General features: G+C 38.0%; 2 protein-coding genes and 1 pseudogene across 3 annotated transcripts in view; 2 read left to right on the top strand and 1 right to left on the bottom strand.

Annotated features, from left to right (window-relative positions):
- LOC110424290 (arogenate dehydratase/prephenate dehydratase 6, chloroplastic-like) overlaps positions 1–919 on the top strand; it is a 1,203-nt pseudogene extending 284 nt beyond the window's left edge. Inside the window, exons 2-4 of the transcript XR_016351763.1 lie at positions 1–24; positions 114–325; positions 708–919. The exon at positions 1–24 is cut by the window's left edge and continues 69 nt beyond it. The product of XR_016351763.1 is annotated as an arogenate dehydratase/prephenate dehydratase 6, chloroplastic-like (transcript). The remainder of the gene's footprint in view (positions 25–113; positions 326–707) is intronic.
- A 4,571-nt stretch (positions 920–5,490) lies between these two features.
- On the top strand, positions 5,491–10,414 carry LOC110423938 (arogenate dehydratase/prephenate dehydratase 1, chloroplastic-like). The gene is made up of 11 exons (XM_021438375.2): positions 5,491–6,127; positions 7,339–7,406; positions 7,484–7,576; positions 7,665–7,865; positions 8,067–8,147; positions 8,259–8,354; positions 8,890–8,967; positions 9,044–9,133; positions 9,220–9,284; positions 9,516–9,597; positions 9,723–10,414. The coding sequence occupies exons 1-11, from the start codon at positions 5,851–5,853 to the stop codon at positions 9,777–9,779; spliced, it is 1,188 nt and encodes a 395-aa protein (XP_021294050.1). The 5' UTR covers positions 5,491–5,850; the 3' UTR covers positions 9,780–10,414.
- A 133-nt stretch (positions 10,415–10,547) lies between these two features.
- GLX1 (glyoxalase/bleomycin resistance protein/dioxygenase superfamily protein) lies at positions 10,548–13,304 on the bottom strand. Its single transcript, XM_021438376.2, has 9 exons — positions 13,162–13,304; positions 12,686–12,831; positions 12,454–12,578; positions 12,030–12,094; positions 11,739–11,951; positions 11,434–11,481; positions 11,222–11,329; positions 10,970–11,122; positions 10,548–10,831 (listed from the first exon to the last, which is right to left on the bottom strand). The coding sequence occupies exons 2-9, from the start codon at positions 12,799–12,801 to the stop codon at positions 10,790–10,792; spliced, it is 870 nt and encodes a 289-aa protein (XP_021294051.1). The 5' UTR covers positions 12,802–12,831; positions 13,162–13,304; the 3' UTR covers positions 10,548–10,789.
- Between the last annotated feature and the right edge of the window lie 2,941 nt (positions 13,305–16,245).

The following is a 16,245-nucleotide window of genomic DNA, read 5'->3' as shown; positions in this document are numbered from 1 at the left end:
GAGAAATATGAAAAGGCATTCAAGGTTCTGATGACAAATATTTTAGTTGTATTTTCTTATTGCATGAATCTATGTAGAAATGTTTACGTTATACAGTTTCATTCTTTTAACAGGCACTTGAAGTTTGGATGGTGGATAAAGCAGTTCTCCCCATCGAGAATTCTAAAGGTGGTAGCATCCATCATAATTATAACTTACTCCTCCAGCATAGGTTACGCATGGTAAAGGAGGTGCGGTTGGTTGTTAATCACTGCCTCTTGGCATTGCCTGGTGTCAGAATGGAGGAACTGGCGCTCGTGTTTTAGGCCATCCCCAGGTCAACCATGTTCGTACTTCCAAATCGTTTTAGTTTCTCATTTGTTCTGGAAGTTACCTGATGCTTTGGGACCCTTTCCGCATTATGTTTTTCAATTTCTCTTTGCCGTCATTATCACCATTCTGGTTGGATTGATGGGTATCCAACTTGTGCTTTGAACAATCACTATGGTGTTCACTCTGGCTACTTTGATTTCTTCCTCGGACTCTTCAGTCTATATATCAAAACTTTTTCAGTCAATGCTCTTAAATTGTCACTACTTTGTCCGAGGCTGTGTATAATATAGCACTCCTCTTTTGTTTTGGTTTTTACCTGGAAAGATTTTTGTCACCTTGAATTTTGATTTCTGGAAAAGTCAATTTGTTTTGATTTACTTCGTCTCATGCACCAGGACCTGAAGCATTGTTTTTAGTCTAGCAGAAGGTCCCGTCGTGCTGTTCAATGCATTGGCTGTGTTTACTCAAATGGGTATTAATTTGTCAAAGGTAGATATAACAAAGTGTTCAGTCTTCGACATATCGTAATGTCCAGAGATTCTGATTTGTTATCTTACCTCTTTGAGCAATTTTCAGATAGAGAGACGACCACCAAAAATGCATCTAAGAGTCGATTCTGACAAAGCGGCCACCTAGTAAGTGTCGTATCTATTGAGATCAGCTACTGTAAATTGGATCTTGGTAATTCCAGAATTAATTTGCATATTGATGGGCAGTAGATCTTATTGATGCAATATTTTTGAAGGTATGCGTAATATACTTGAAAGAATAAACCAAGAACAATACACTATTTTTGACAGAGAGATTATCACGAGTAATAAGTAGTTAAATTTATGCTATTAATCTGATCGATGTCTGCTGATGGGTACTTCGACTATCTTTTCTACATTGACTTTGAAGCTTCTATGGCAGAAAAGCGCGCCCAAAATCCATTGGCAAATTTAAAGGTCAGTCCTCTCAAACTTCTTAACCATGTCTTTAACTTGTAATGATCATATTTGTTTTCCCCCCAAAAGTCCTCTTTTCTTGGTCTAAATTCCAGAAGTCCTTGGGGTCCATGTTCTTTCTTCCAGGAACATGCAACTTTTCTCCGTGTCCTTGGTTCCTATCCGATGGATACAACTGTCTGGTTGGATACTCCTTCAATGAAGTCCATGTTGTCACATGTTGGTCTGTCAAACCTTCAGATGGAGACAGTTCAACCCACAAGTCTAGCCTTGATACATTTGAAGATGGAGAGATTCCTGGAGTATGTTGAAGGCCTACGGATCAGTTCGAAAGCTTCTTCAACATGACCTACTACTCCCTCTTTCCTTCTCTATTTGGCCAACCCACATGATCTGTACATACAAGTCTAGTCTTGATACATTTGAAGATGGAGAGATTCCTGGAGTATGTTGAAGGCCTACTGATCAGTTCGAAAGCTTCTTCAACATGACCAACTACTCCCTCTCTCCTTCTTCTCTGTTTAGCCTCATAATTCTTTAAATCCTCCTGAAAGGAGTGTTGTGATATTTCGGTTAGCATTTAGCTGTTGCAAATCAAGTTGGCCTTTGTTTTTACAATGACTGCTTTCCAATTATATTATGCAACTCACATAAATGCAAAACTAAACCATATCCTAGCAGCCATGGAGAAAGCTTGATGCTTGAGATGGATTCTGAGGACTGAGGTGCCTCATTAGTTCATCGGAATTTTATCATTTTGACTCCAAGGTAGAAGAATAAAGTCTGGAGACTACCCTAGTTTGAGACTATGGGTAGGGGTGTGCCACGGTCGGTTTTATCGGTTTCGGTTTGATTTTTGGTAAAAATTGATCAAAAATTTCTACAATAAAACTGACCAAACCGTATAAGATTGTAATGTCTGTATTGGTCAATTTTTTGGAGGCTCGATTTCGGTCGGTTCGGTCAGTTTTTAAAGTGGTAGATCAATGGTTGCTTCAGCGGGTTAGAGAGAGAGGAAGCCAAGGAAAGGCAAAAAACAAGAAAGAAGGGGGGTAGAATTAGGTTGGGGGGGAGGGGGGGCGGCCTCCGACCAGGAGGGGGGGGGGAATTAGGTCGAGAACTCGCGAGGGGAATTAGGTCGCGGGGTGGGGGGAAATTAGACAAAAATGAGTAAAGGGTAATTTTGTCTCTAAACAAAAAAAAAACTTCACCGATTTTTTGATCTGTTAGGGGGGAAGGGAGTGGCCCAGAACGACCGAGCCAATCAGTCGATGAGGCCAATTGGAACAACCGACGGTTGCGGTAGGTTGCCTGGTCCAACCGCCGCACAGTCCTAACTAAGGGCATTGGTAAGGGCATTCAAGCCAACAACATCAGTCTGACTATTTTAAAGCAAAAAACAGTCTCCATAACCTACTGATAGTTATGTAACATACTAGATCCAGACCAGATGGGAGTGGAACATTGTTTAAGTTGCATAGCAACAACCATATTTTAGCAGGCATACACATTGCTGGCTTATTCCGCTACATTCTAATTTATTCATATAGTAGCAGGACTAGGGAGCCTTTTCTGCCATTCGATCACTCTATCTACTTGAGTTCCTTCAGAAAGTCTTCATTGTCGATCAGGACCTGCAGACACGAACCAGAATCGTATCATGACCTTGCTCGACATAAAAACTATTATCAGAACACTTACAAGAACATTACGAACTTAAAAATGCTCATGCAAATGATAGAGATGGTAAAGTTGGCAGCACAGCAAAAACTTACTGTTTTCCAGCCATCAGGATCTAGGAGAGAGGTGATTTTGGCCTTGATTCCCGGAATTGGCCCTGGCTTTCGAGTAGCCTTTCCCCCAAGCTCTTGTATAACATGTTCGAGAGTCTCACCCCTTTTGTGTACATCATCAGTACTAATAGCAACCTGGAAGTGGAGACAATAGTCACTAAAAAGGGCAATGGAAGCATTTCTAAAGAAGAAATTAAGAAAATATCATAGATACTTTTACTTTACCAAAAAACATAATTATTCAAATTGAAAATTCCCCTACAATCCAATAATTGCATTATATAATTCCTTGTGACATAATCTTTGAACTAACATAATTTTTCACTATATAACATAACTTTTTATTTTGAAAATATATATCCTAATATACGAACATACTTAACGGCTGTCTAGCTCTGCTGCATTGATCATGCTCTACTGTTCAGTGTCTTCTTCAGTTGAACTTAGGTAATTGCATGCATGTATAGCTTAAAACTTATAACAGCACTTTTCGCTTTTCCTTTTGTTTTCTTGTGTACATGGCTGGGCTTACTAGCATGGTGGGAGATGCAATCTGTAACAACAGGTCTAGGCCCAACAAAACCAAAGAGACAGTCCTCCAAACCAAAACCAAACACCATAACCATGTCCTGTCTTGGTAATGGTTGGTGCCCTTTTGACTTCAAACTGAATTTTGAATTGGTCGAGGTCGTACAGTTATTTTACTTTACAGATTGTGTAATCAAACTTCTTTTTAAAATGAAAAAAAGAAAACAGAAGTAAAAATAGGGTTCTTTCCCTATTTTATGCAGTTTGGAAAAATCAAAGAAGGGGACACTAGTGTTTCCTATAATGTACAGTTTAACAAGAGAAATTATATTACAGAGAGTAGTAGTTGATCAGGCACCATCCACCAAACAACATTTTTGGGGTATAATTCAATGAAGAAAGGCCAGGAGGCTTGCTGGTTTTCCTCTCTTTTACCGTCTTTTAATTGACTTTTCTTCAACAAGATTGTACTGTATGTGCTTTATCTGTCAGTCAACTAGACAAGTCCAACACTAGAAGTATTCCTAGCTTTGCTGAAATCAAGTATATGGTCCAAGAAATGGAAAACGTGATTGACTTCTGAAGATTGTCTCTCTCTCTCTTTTCTTAGATGCAATGTAACTGGTAAGAGGATGTCACCTCATCTTCATTTACTACTGTGATGACAAACTTGTACCTCCGTGGCACAGAGTTTAATTTGCCTGCCCTTTTCACCTAGATCATTTACCTCCATCAGTGAATTTTATGAGAACCAGGCTTTTGGCTGACAGGAGAAAGAAACTCAAACTTTGGAACAAGTAAGAAAAAGGACCAGTCCAGTCATCAGTCATCAGTAGGGGTACTTGAAAATGGTTTGGCGTTGTCATCCCCACACCAACTTCCCTTTGGTTTCTATATATCCACCAGCTCCATCACCATCCATGATCAATGGAACACCTCCAATTCTAATAGGCTCCCCTGTCATTTTCAGCAACTCTCATACATAAATGATCAGATTGTGAATCATTGCTACTTTGTTTACAGCCAAGGAAAAGCCCCGTACTTGTACCGGGCAGTGTACCTTATTGTTATGTTGATTGACAAAGTCATAGTAACTGGAATGATGCTGGCTTACCTCTAACAAAGCTTGACCACGCCCATATGTACATGAAATGCGTTAATATAATAATAGTAATAATTATCTTATCATATGTATTGTAATAGTTAAACCATTATATAATGATTTATAATCTTAAAGAATGTTACTTAAAAATATATAAGTTATGTTTTTTCATTTATATGGTAACTTTATCCAATAGTATGAATAAACACTTCATAATTTACAATCTTTTAATGTGAACTTATTTAATATCTTCCAAAAAAAATCACTTCAATTCGAATAAATAAAATCGTTATTACCGTTAGGATATGTTATAATTTATAATCTTAAAAGAATGTTACTTTAAATATTCGAGAAAAAGTAAGTTAAATTCAAATTAATAGATATCGTTATTACAGTTAAAATATATACATAAAAATTTATATAATTATGAAAATATAATTTTTTATAATTTTAATTAATTTATGTTAAAATTTTTAAAAAAATTACACGAACTAGCAGAGATGATTATATATAATGATTTACAACCAAAATAATGTTACCTAAAATAAATTATTTTCCAAAATTACCTAATAAAACAGAAAAATCATGTTTTTTTTTATTTTTATGGAAAGTTTATCCAAATGGGTTGAGCAGGTGAGGATTTGCTATCAGAATTTGGAAGGCAAACGTGGGTCCACTTAGTTTCCAAAACCACTCCCTCATTACGCATCGTATTCGTGTGTATAAATACCAGTTGAAGCAGCAGCCATGGAAGACAGAGAAGAGACAAAGTTTCCAATTGATAGCACAAGGCTCGGATTTTCTTCGTTTGTCGTTAAACACTCTCGAATTTAAGGAAACGTGTTAGCTAACTTTGCTGTTCCACCTACCTGTGCTTTCCCTCCCTCTTTAGCTAGTCGTAGGAGAAGGAAAAAGCCGGTGTCTTTTGGGAAGAGAACTACATGGCTTACGTTTGAAACACACAGTGGGGGAAATCTGTGTCTCTTTTGAGTGTGTTCGTGTCGTGGGGTCCATACTTCTTAGCCGGCATTTCTCATTCACCGCCTTCGACGTTGTCTTTCTGTGTTTCACCAACACCACCACCACCAAACTTTGTTTCTTTGTTTCCGTAACTGTGTTTTCATCGTGTGTTAGTTGGTTTCAGACTGGTTCCTTGTTGGTGTTTCTAATGGCTTTGAAGTGTGCTCCAAACTGGGTTTGTTCTCGAATGCCTCACTCTCATCTGGGGACACCAGATTTGGGGTCCACCCGAAGTAGGATTGTGTTGGAGGTGAGGCCTCCCAAATGGAAATGCTGTGCTTTGGGTTTTTCCGCACCTAGAGCTAGCTCTGCTATTGAAGGTAAGCCTTACGGTACTGAAGTCGAGACATTTCAGACTGGGAAAACTGATCAAGCTCAGGACACTGAGTCCAAGGAGTTTCACAAGGACTTGAGTCTTCTTCCTAGTAAGTAAACTCGGTTATAGTACTTTGGATTGGTTTTAATCTGTTGTATTGCGCTATTGTTCTCTGAGTTTTAAATGTGATGATAGCTATGCTCTGTTCTGTAAATTAGCATTAGTTGAATTGTAGAGGAAAACAAATTTTCCTTTTCTTTTTTCAATTTGGATGCAAATATTGCACTTAGGTTGAAAATGATACAGAAAATATGTTGGAGGGCAACGTAGATTAATCCAATTCACTGGCTCTAATGTTTATAGCTATTTGTTGGTAATTTTAATGCAAGGTTCTATTTCAATGAGTTTGTTCCTTAAAAGCAGCCACTCTTATCTGCAATCCCTGTAATGGCTGATAATTGGAACATGCGTTAGGATGAATCATGTTTTATATGATATGTAGAATGCCAATTATGAGGTCAATTATATCAAATGTCAGTTGTTTGAATGTGCTTCGAGGATACGTAGGTATGAAAAGTTAGAAGATGGTTCTCTATTGTTTCCTGCATGGAAGCATTGTTTTGGACTCTTGGATCCCTTGGAACTATTGCTCTAGCAGGAAAATAAATCCCAACTGAGAGTTGTTGCCAATAAGTTAAGGTTGAGTTTGTTGCTGGCTTTGGATGCTTATGATCTCTAGTTACGTTATTTTGAAGCTTCGTGTAATAATTTATGCTGAATCAGGCATCTCTTACCTTTTACGAGAACACACGTATGGGTATGGCTTGGAATTTTCTTTTTGGGAACTTTTGAGTCTCATGCATAATGCCAATCCAGTGAGATGGCACTCTCACTTGCATGAATTTGAGGTGTTCTAGGCTTGAACGGCTCCCAAATGGACACTTTCTGCATGTGTACAAATAAAACAATATTACTTTTACATGGTTGGAGAATGGATTAATTCATAGTTGTAGGCAACAAATATCTGCCTTTTCAGTTATTAGATTGGTCTCAGATTATAATACTTATATTCATTGGTTTGGAGTATGAATCTAGTTATTTTCTTGAGTTGCAAAGATTTGATTTAATATTCAAAGGTATATATGAGTGTGCTATTAAGCAAGAGAAAAATTCATTGATTGTCAGCGTGCACTATAAATTTATTTCCAATTTCTTGTATTATTCTTTCATAGGGTGTTGTTTGTTATCTTTTAATAACTAGGACCGTACATGGTTTTTGTTGATACAGTTTCCAAGATTGAATATATAACTGTTTTGCAGAACCCCTGTCCACAACGGATCTATCTACATATGATGATGATGGTTCAAATATTCGGGTTGCTTATAAGGTCTGAAACTTTTTCATTAGTCTACTAAACATTAATGTGTTTCTTGCTATACTTATATTGGCTATTACCAATTTCAGGGAATGCCAGGTGCATATGGTGAGGCTGCTGCCCTTAAAGCATACCCTAATTGTGAAACTGTACCCTGTGAGAAATATGAAAAGGCATTCAAGGTTCTGATGATAAATATTTTATTGGTATTTTCTTAGTGCATGAACCTATGCCGAAATGTTACATTATACAGTTTCATTCTCTTAACAGGCAGTTGAACTTTGGTTAGTGGGAAAAGCAGTTCTCCCCATCGAGAATTCTATAGGTGGTAGCATCCACCGTAATTATGACTTACTCCTCCAGCATAGGTTACACATAGTAAGGGAGGTGCATTTGGCTATTAATCACTGCCTCTTGGCATTGCCTGGCGTCAGAATGGAGGAAATGGATCGTGTTTTAGGCCATCCCCAGGTTAAACATGTTCATACTTCCATATTGTTTTAGTTTCATGTTTGTTCTGGAAGTTACCTGATGTTTTGGGACATACTAGTAATATATAGTAGATCACCTACGAATTTGCTTTAGGAAACATGCAAACTTCAAGATATGGCTGGTTTGCAGTGCACACCATCACGTCAGATTCTTGAATCCTAACGATATTATTATTTTCAGGCATTTGCTCAATGTGAGATGACACTTAGCAACATGGGCTTTATTAGAATTAATTCTGATGATTGTGCCTCAGCTGCTCAGGTACTTTTGGAGATCTTCTTGTGCTAATACGATTTCCTCGTAAGTCATATTTTGGACATTTCCTCTTCTTCTGTTTTTCCTGATGTTTTTCATTCTAAGATGCTGGAACAGATTGCTGTCTTAACTGGTGCAAGGAATGTTGGCGCAATAGCAAGTGCTCGAGCAGCAGAAATATATGGGCTTCACATTCTTGCTAGAAAAATCCAGGTTAAACTTCAGTGTTTTTATGCCTCATTGGTGCCACGTAGATTCCTTGAAAAAGAAGAATTCTGGCTTTGTAATGATTTTGATATCATAGGCTTAGATTGTACAAAATTATGCAGTTATACGGCCTGGGAGTTTAAAGTATTTTAGTAGTATAACCTTCCTGTTTTACATGCCTAGGTTGAGAAAGGGCATGCAGGCACCATTTCTGCAATATCTTTTTCAATTTCTCTTTGCAGTCATTATCACCATTCTGGTTGGGTGGTGGGAAGTTGGATTGATGGGTATCCAACTTGTGTTTTGAACAACAACTATGGTGGTCACTCTGGCTACTCTGATTTCTTTCTCAGACACTTCAGTCTATGTATCAAAACTTATTCAGTCAATGTTCTTAAATTATCACTGCTTTGTCCGAGGCTTGTGTATGATATAGCATTCCTCTTTTGTTTTGGTTTTTATCTGGAAAGATTTTTGTTGCCTTGAATATTGATTACTGGAAAAGTCAATTTGATTTGATTTACTTCACCTCATGCATCAGGACGAGGAGCATAACATTACCAGGTTTTTGGTACTTGCAAGGGAACCCATAATTCCAAAAACTGACAAGCCTTATAAGGTATAACTCCTTGAACTTAGTCACATTTGTTTTATTTGATGGATTAATATCTCATTTTTGTTGATAATGTTTCCAGACGAGCATTGTTTTTAGTCTAGAAGAAGGTCCTGGCATGCTATTCAAAGCTTTGGCTGCGTTTACTCTAAGGGGTATCAATTTGTCAAAGGTAAATATAACAAAGTGTTCGGTCTTTGGCTTATCATAATGTCAGAAGATTCTGATTGTTATCTGACCTCTTGGAGCAATTTTCAGATAGAGAGTCGACCACTAAAAATGCATCCTCTAAGAGTCGATGATTCTGACAAAGGGACTGCCAAGTAAGTGTCGTATTTGTTGAGATCTGCTACTGTAAATTGGATCTTGGTAATTCCAGAATTAATATGCATATTGATGGGCGATAGATCTTATTGATGCAATATTTTTCAAGGTCTGCGTAATAAATATGAAAGTATAAACCAAGCACAATACACTATTTTTGACGTAGACATTATCACGAGTAATAAATAAGTTAAATTTATGCTATTAATCTGAGCTATGTCTGGTGGCAGGTACTTCGACTATCTTTTCTATATCGACTTTGAAGCTTCTATGGCAGAACAGCGTGCCCAAAGTGCATTGGCAAATTTAGAGGTCAGTCCTCTCAAACTCCTTAACCATGTCTTCAACTTGTAATGATCATATTTGTTTCCCCCAAAAAGTCCTCCTTTCTTTGCCTAAATTCCTGAAGTCCTTGGGATCCATGTTCTTTTTACCAGGAATGTGCAACATTTCTCCGTGTCCTTGGTTCCTATCCGATGGATACGACTGTCTAGATGGATACTTCTTCAACGAAGACCATGTTGGTCCGTCACACCTTCAGATGGAGACGGTTCAACCCACATGATCTGTATATACGAGTCTAGTCTTGATACATTTGAAGATGGAGAGATTCCTGGAGTATGTTGAAGGCCAACCGATCAATTCGGAAGCTTCCTCAACATGACCTACTACTCCCTCTTTCCTTCTCTATTAGCCAACCCACATGATCTTTACAAGTCTAGTCTTTATACATTTGAAGATGGAGAGATTCCTGGAGTATGTTGAAGGCCTACTGATCAGTTCGAAAGCTTCTTCAACATGACCTACTACTCCCTCTTTCTTCTTTTCTGTTTAACCTCATAATTCTTTACATCCTCCTGAAAGGAGTGTTGTGATATTTCAATGAAGAAAAACAATTCAATGTCATAACGATGGGGTATATTTCCCTCTTGAGGGCATTCCCTCGTTTTCATGGAACAATTATCTCTTTTATCTTAATTTAAAGAAATAAAAGAAACGTTCTTTCATCTCTCTGTTAGCATTTAACTGTTGCAAATCAAGTTTGGCCTTTGTTTTTACAATGATTGTTTCTCAATTATGTTATTCAACTCACCCATAATGCAAAGCTAAGCCTTATCTTAGCTTTTAGCCATGGAGAAATGCTCGATGCAGGAGATGGATTCTGCGGACTGAGGTGCCTCATTTGTTCATCCGAACTTTATTGTTTTCCAGTTTTTCCGATAACTTCAAGGTAGAAGAACAAAGTCTGGAGACTACCTTAGTAGGGGCATTCAGGCCGACAACCAGTCTTGACTATTTTAAAGCAAAAATCAGTCTCCAAAACCTACTGATAGTTATGTAACATACTAGATCCAGACCATATCGGAGTGGAACATTGTTAAAAGTTACATAGCAACAACCATACTTAAGCAGACATACATATTGCTGGCTTATTCCACTACATACTAATTTATTCACATAGTAGCAGGACTATGGAGCCTTCGTTGCCATTCGATCGCTCTGCCTAGTGGAGTTCTTTCAGAAAGTCTTCATTGTCAACCAGGACCTGCAGGCACGGAGCAGAATCATATCGTGAGCTTTGTCAAGGTAAAAACTATAATCAGAACACTTATAAGAACATTCGAACTCTAATGCTCATGCAAATGATAGAGATGATAAAGTTGGCAGCACAACAAAAACTTACTGTTTTCCAGCCATCAGGATCTAGGAAAGAGGTGATTTTGGTGTTAATTCCGGGAATTGGCCCAGGTTTTCGTGTAACCTTTCCGCCAAGCTCTTGTATAACATGTTCCACAACCTCACCACTTTTGTATACATCATCAGTACTAATGGCAACCTGGAATGGAGACAATAATCAATAAAAACAGGGCAATGGAAGCAGCACAGAGACTTTTGTTCCAAGGATAGCTAAGCAGAAAGTGAGTCTAAAACTGACCTGTGCATATGCATTTCCCTTGGTATATTCAGTCACTCCATAATTGTAAGTCAACTCAAGAACAGTAGTCTCATGTTCTTCTGCATAACCCATCATGGCCATGGAGTACTGTCGAGAGAGGATTTAGTAGGCTTTTTTCATTGCTAAAGGATAACTTTCATATCTCCAGCTAAGTAAACTAAATAAAAAATTCCACATAGGACACACTTTACCTTGTATTCTGGCCTATCAACCTTCTTTACTAGCTTCATCCCCAGGGCCTGCAAAGAAATAAACGATGAAAAGCAGTGAAATTACTAACTCATCAAGTTTTTTTCTCAACCCTTTTGGGCAACAAAGTCATAAAAGAGAATCATTGGAGAGCAATGATAGCAAGCAATCATTAGGCCCAAAGCCTCCATAGAGTTTATGACTATCTTCCAATAAGTTAAAGCACAACGATTTAGCTTTGAAATCAAAAAATAAGTTTAATCGGTGGTACAAAATCCAAGCAAAAGGTTATTTTGTATTGCACTACCTGTTCATAGAATTTGACAGAGCGATTTAAATCCCCAACACGAAGCATTACTTGACAGAGTGGCTCGGGAGTAGAAGCTCTTTGGATGAGCTCAAAAATGTAACCATCAGGATCCTTCACAAAAGCAATGACAGTAGATCCACCTTTGACTGGACCAGCCTCTCTAGTAACATTGCCACCCTTGGCACGGATGTCTTCAACCATTTTGTAAACCTAAAAATTCGAAGTGAAACACATTTCAGCATTGCAACAAATCCTTTGCTTGAAGTATTCCAAAAGTACAGAACTTACATCAGCAGTTGCAATTGCAAAATGCCCAAATCCAGTTCCAATATCATATGAAGTTACTCCATAATCTGTAAAGAAAGAAAAAGTTCTTAGAGATCATCGAAGTTCAAGAGAACTACAAACGAATTAATAATCACAAAGTAAAGAACTAAAATTAAAAGCCCTCTTTCGCCATCAGTAAATTCCTTGACCACCACCACCCAAATGAAAGGAGCAACAAGCTTAGTTATTGAAAGAAACACAAGTTCAACATTACATACTATAGCCTTAAAAGTACCCACTTTAGATTAACCATAGTGAGCTATGCTGCAATAGACCTAGCAGATCTACATAATTTTGCATAAAAAGGAATCAGGACAAGGATGTACAAAAAGGCCTTTGCAGAGAATATTTCCATATAAAGGAACAAAGATAGCAGGAATCATACTATATGTTAACTCCACAACGAAATGAGACTCCTCTGGGCCAAACCCAAGAAAGGCATTGGAGTATTTCTCTTCAGGAATGTCTCTTTTCCTCAACAGCTTCATCCCAAAACACTCAGTGTAAAACCTGAACACAAATTTATACCACAAAATAAGGACATCCATTCCAAGAATCAAAAGAAAAGAAAGTACTGAAAAAATGTAAGAACACTCCCAAGTTCTAGAGAAGCATACTTGATGGTACGATCGAGATCACCAACACGGTACACAGCATGAAGGAACCGACGCTTATCTTTCTTTGGCCACTCCAACAACTCAGTACTGGGAACTGCAGCTGAACCCTCAGCCATGTTTTCAACAAATCCGATTGCTCTGTAACCCTTCATAAAGCCAACAAAGTATATCAACTCAAAATTACATCTTTAACACCAAGATTCAATCTTTTTATTCATTTTCAGCTGATTTATCTTTATTATTGAATTCCATCAATAAAAATTCCATTTTTTTCCAATTTCTATATCAAGATCAAACTGAAGACTGAGACTTCCTCACTGTATCTAAGTAAGCAAATCAACTGTAACATTACAAAGACGGAACACAACTTCAAATCCCACTACAGCAAACAAACAGCTGACAAAGCACTGATTTGAACCCTAAGGTTGTTTAAAAGAAAAAACAAAGAAAACCCTAATTTGGATCGAAAAGCTTACCAATAATTACTAGAGAGACAGAGAGTGAGTTCAACTAGTGAAATGAAACGCCCCAGGGGAATCCTGTTACCACTAGAAGCTAGAAAGTAAATTTATAATCTCTTTCTTAATCATTTGTCGCTAACGTTACTTGTCTGTCACAAAGTGGATGCAATATCCGACAGGACACGTCTCGAAGTTGTTGAAACCGACCAACCAGATGTGTCCTTCTCAAAGCGTAGGGAAAACCCTTCGTCGTTTTAGACCAAATGATTTGGAATCAAACGGGATTATTAGCAGGATTGACACCATGTTGGACTTGTCTGGAAGTCAAATCCTCCAACGGATACTGCACAGAAAAACGTGGCAATATTCAATTTCGCGAGCACGTTTTGCTCCTCAGACCTGTCCATAATTTGTATTATCAGAAAGAGAAGCTCTAAGATGTTATTAGAAACGGATTCCAGCTCTTAAGGGGTGAATTCTGTCACTTGTTTTGCGTTATTTTCAATATGATTTAAGATTATATACATATTCTATGTAACAATATGTGTTAGTAGTCAAAATCGAACATTTAGGAACAGTACACCAGTTTAAGGCTCTAAGCTGTTCATTCCAAGCAAATATCAGCTTTGTTTGACATCTTAAAAGATTTTGCAGCATACAGGATGATTAGGAACTGCTAAAACGATGAAGGGTCAATTGCTGATAAAAAGTAGTGGCCACTTTGGGCCATTGGAGAGATGAAGTTTGAAACTTTGCATTTGTTGCGTATGGACAAATGGACAAGGCCTTTGCCCTTTTTAGATTCTTTCTTTTCAGGCCCTGCTTTGCCCACGATGTCGAAAATCGAAATCAAGCAAAATCTAGGATGGGGTTTGCACCTTCAATAACTTGCAGATGAAAGCAACAACGAGGCCCGCCAATGCAGAGGTGCTTCAACGGTGTTTCAGGTCCAAAGTTTTGCAATTCGGAATAAGCAATGGAGTGCTTTTGTATTTAATTAGATTGCCTTGTTCTACACCAAACTCCATAATCTTCCAGCAGAGAGTGGAAAGAATTACCAAATTATGAAATCTAAACCCTGTAATTGGCTGTTGGATTCAGCCATGTTACACTGAAGCAACACACCCTTGAGACTAATAGCAAAGATGTATAGTACTTGTTCTTCACTTACGTGTTTGAGTTGGCTCCAGTGGCCCCTTCAATAACATCATTGCCGACGTCGCACGCTTTTCTGCCTCGACTATTCATGCCCTTTGTTCCCCTTAGCAACCAAACCCCACCCTCCATTCACAGCCACGAGTGCTCCAGGATCCTTCCGAGCTCCAAACGAAGGACCAACACTCTTCATTGTCAAAAAAAAAAATTGACAATTCCTTGCATATTTAGCAAGAAAAATAAGAAAAAAAATATACCAAATATAAGGTTACCACACCTGATTGACATCAGGATATAAACCTGCTTGCCGGAGATTGAAAATTAAGATAAAAAATTGTGATTTTGATGTATTTTGAAATACCATATCGATGATAACAAGACAAAGGACTAGTAATAAAGAAAGGTGGGTGGTGGCGAAAAGAAACATTTTAATGAGGGAACCATTTGAATAATAGTCAGCAAAAGTCTGCCCTTTTCAATTATAATAACCAGGAATCATATGGCAAACATTGGGACGAATCAGGTCGCCATTGATAGCATTGTTCATCCTCAACCACTTGATTAAAAACAGAGTACCGGTGGTCCTTCGGGGATCTTTCGGGTGTCACTTCCAACAGAGCTTAAGCTACTATCACTTCCTACATAAAAGAATTTAATTAATACTATGCTTTAAATTAATTATTTTTCAAAGATGCCTGCAACCCTTTCCTAACCCCAAAGGTCAAAATGCACCATAACGTTAAGCTCTGGTACCATAACTGCATAGCTTTTACGCTTACGTATCACAAATTTTTTTTGGAAGGAAAAGATATTTACTGGAATGGACCACTGAACCATGATGTGATCTGACGGCCTTGTCGCCACAATTTGGTGTCCTTCTAATGCACATTCAGCCAGGGTCAAGGGTGAAGGGTCAATGGTATGAGGGTCCATCCCCTCCCCAATTTCCACACTCATGGTGTAACACACATCGCTATTTAGTGCACTTTTCTTTTGCAGCCACAAGCAAATTGACATAAATATAGATTTATTTTTTATGATAAACATTGAAATTACTTACCATCTTGATTTTGATAGTCTTTATTGACCAGAGTGGTCGTCTAAGATATGAGAGTTTTTGATAGATGATTTTCAAGACCTTTTATTTTGTCTTATATGAATTAATACAAATATCTAATATAATATCCAATATCCCACATCTGATGTGAATGTGGTTGTTAAGATCTATATAACAATTCAAGTTTACTACTACAAGTAATTTGAGTTTAAATTTTTGAAGGTCACGTGGTTTAGGTCCAAAGAGTTACTAGTCCAGTGGTTGAAGTTAGGTCATTACAAATGGTATCAGAGCATGCACAACCTTGATGAGGATATTAAGAATTTGAGTGGTGAGATTGTGATACCCAACATCCCACATCTGATGTGAATGTGATTGTTAAGACCTATATAACAATCCAAATCTACTACACTAGTAACTTGTGGATCAGTGGTTAAACTTAGGTCGTTATAAATGGCTGGGCCTTCACTGGTGAGATCCTAGACTTGTGGTCTTGATATGTGGTCTTGGTTGGACTTGGGTCCTGGACTTGTGATCTTGGACATGTGGATGTGATGTGTGATCTTAGTTGGATTTTTTGTTAAGACCTATATATATAACAATCCAAATCTACTACTACTAGTAACTTGTGGATCAGTGGTTGGACTTGGGTCGTTACAAATGGCTAGGCCTTCACTAGTGAGATCTTGGACTTGTGATCTTGGACATGTGGATGTAATAGTCTACTGCTATTAATAACTTGTGGATCAGTGGTTGGACTTGGGTCGTTACAAATGGTTGGGCCTTCACTGGTGAGATCTTGGACTTGTGATATTGGACATGTGGATGTGATGTGTGGTCTTGGTTGGACTTGGGTCCTGGACTTGTGATCTTGGACATGTGGATGT

The sequence above is a fragment of the Theobroma umbraticum genome, unplaced genomic scaffold (assembly GCF_002168275.2).
Source record: "Theobroma umbraticum cultivar Fairchild unplaced genomic scaffold, ASM216827v3 scaffold_204.0, whole genome shotgun sequence".
Lineage (NCBI taxonomy): Eukaryota > Viridiplantae > Streptophyta > Magnoliopsida > Malvales > Malvaceae > Theobroma > Theobroma umbraticum.
The sequence above is the reverse complement of the archived record's forward strand: the minus strand, read 5'-3'. Positions and strand labels throughout refer to the sequence as shown.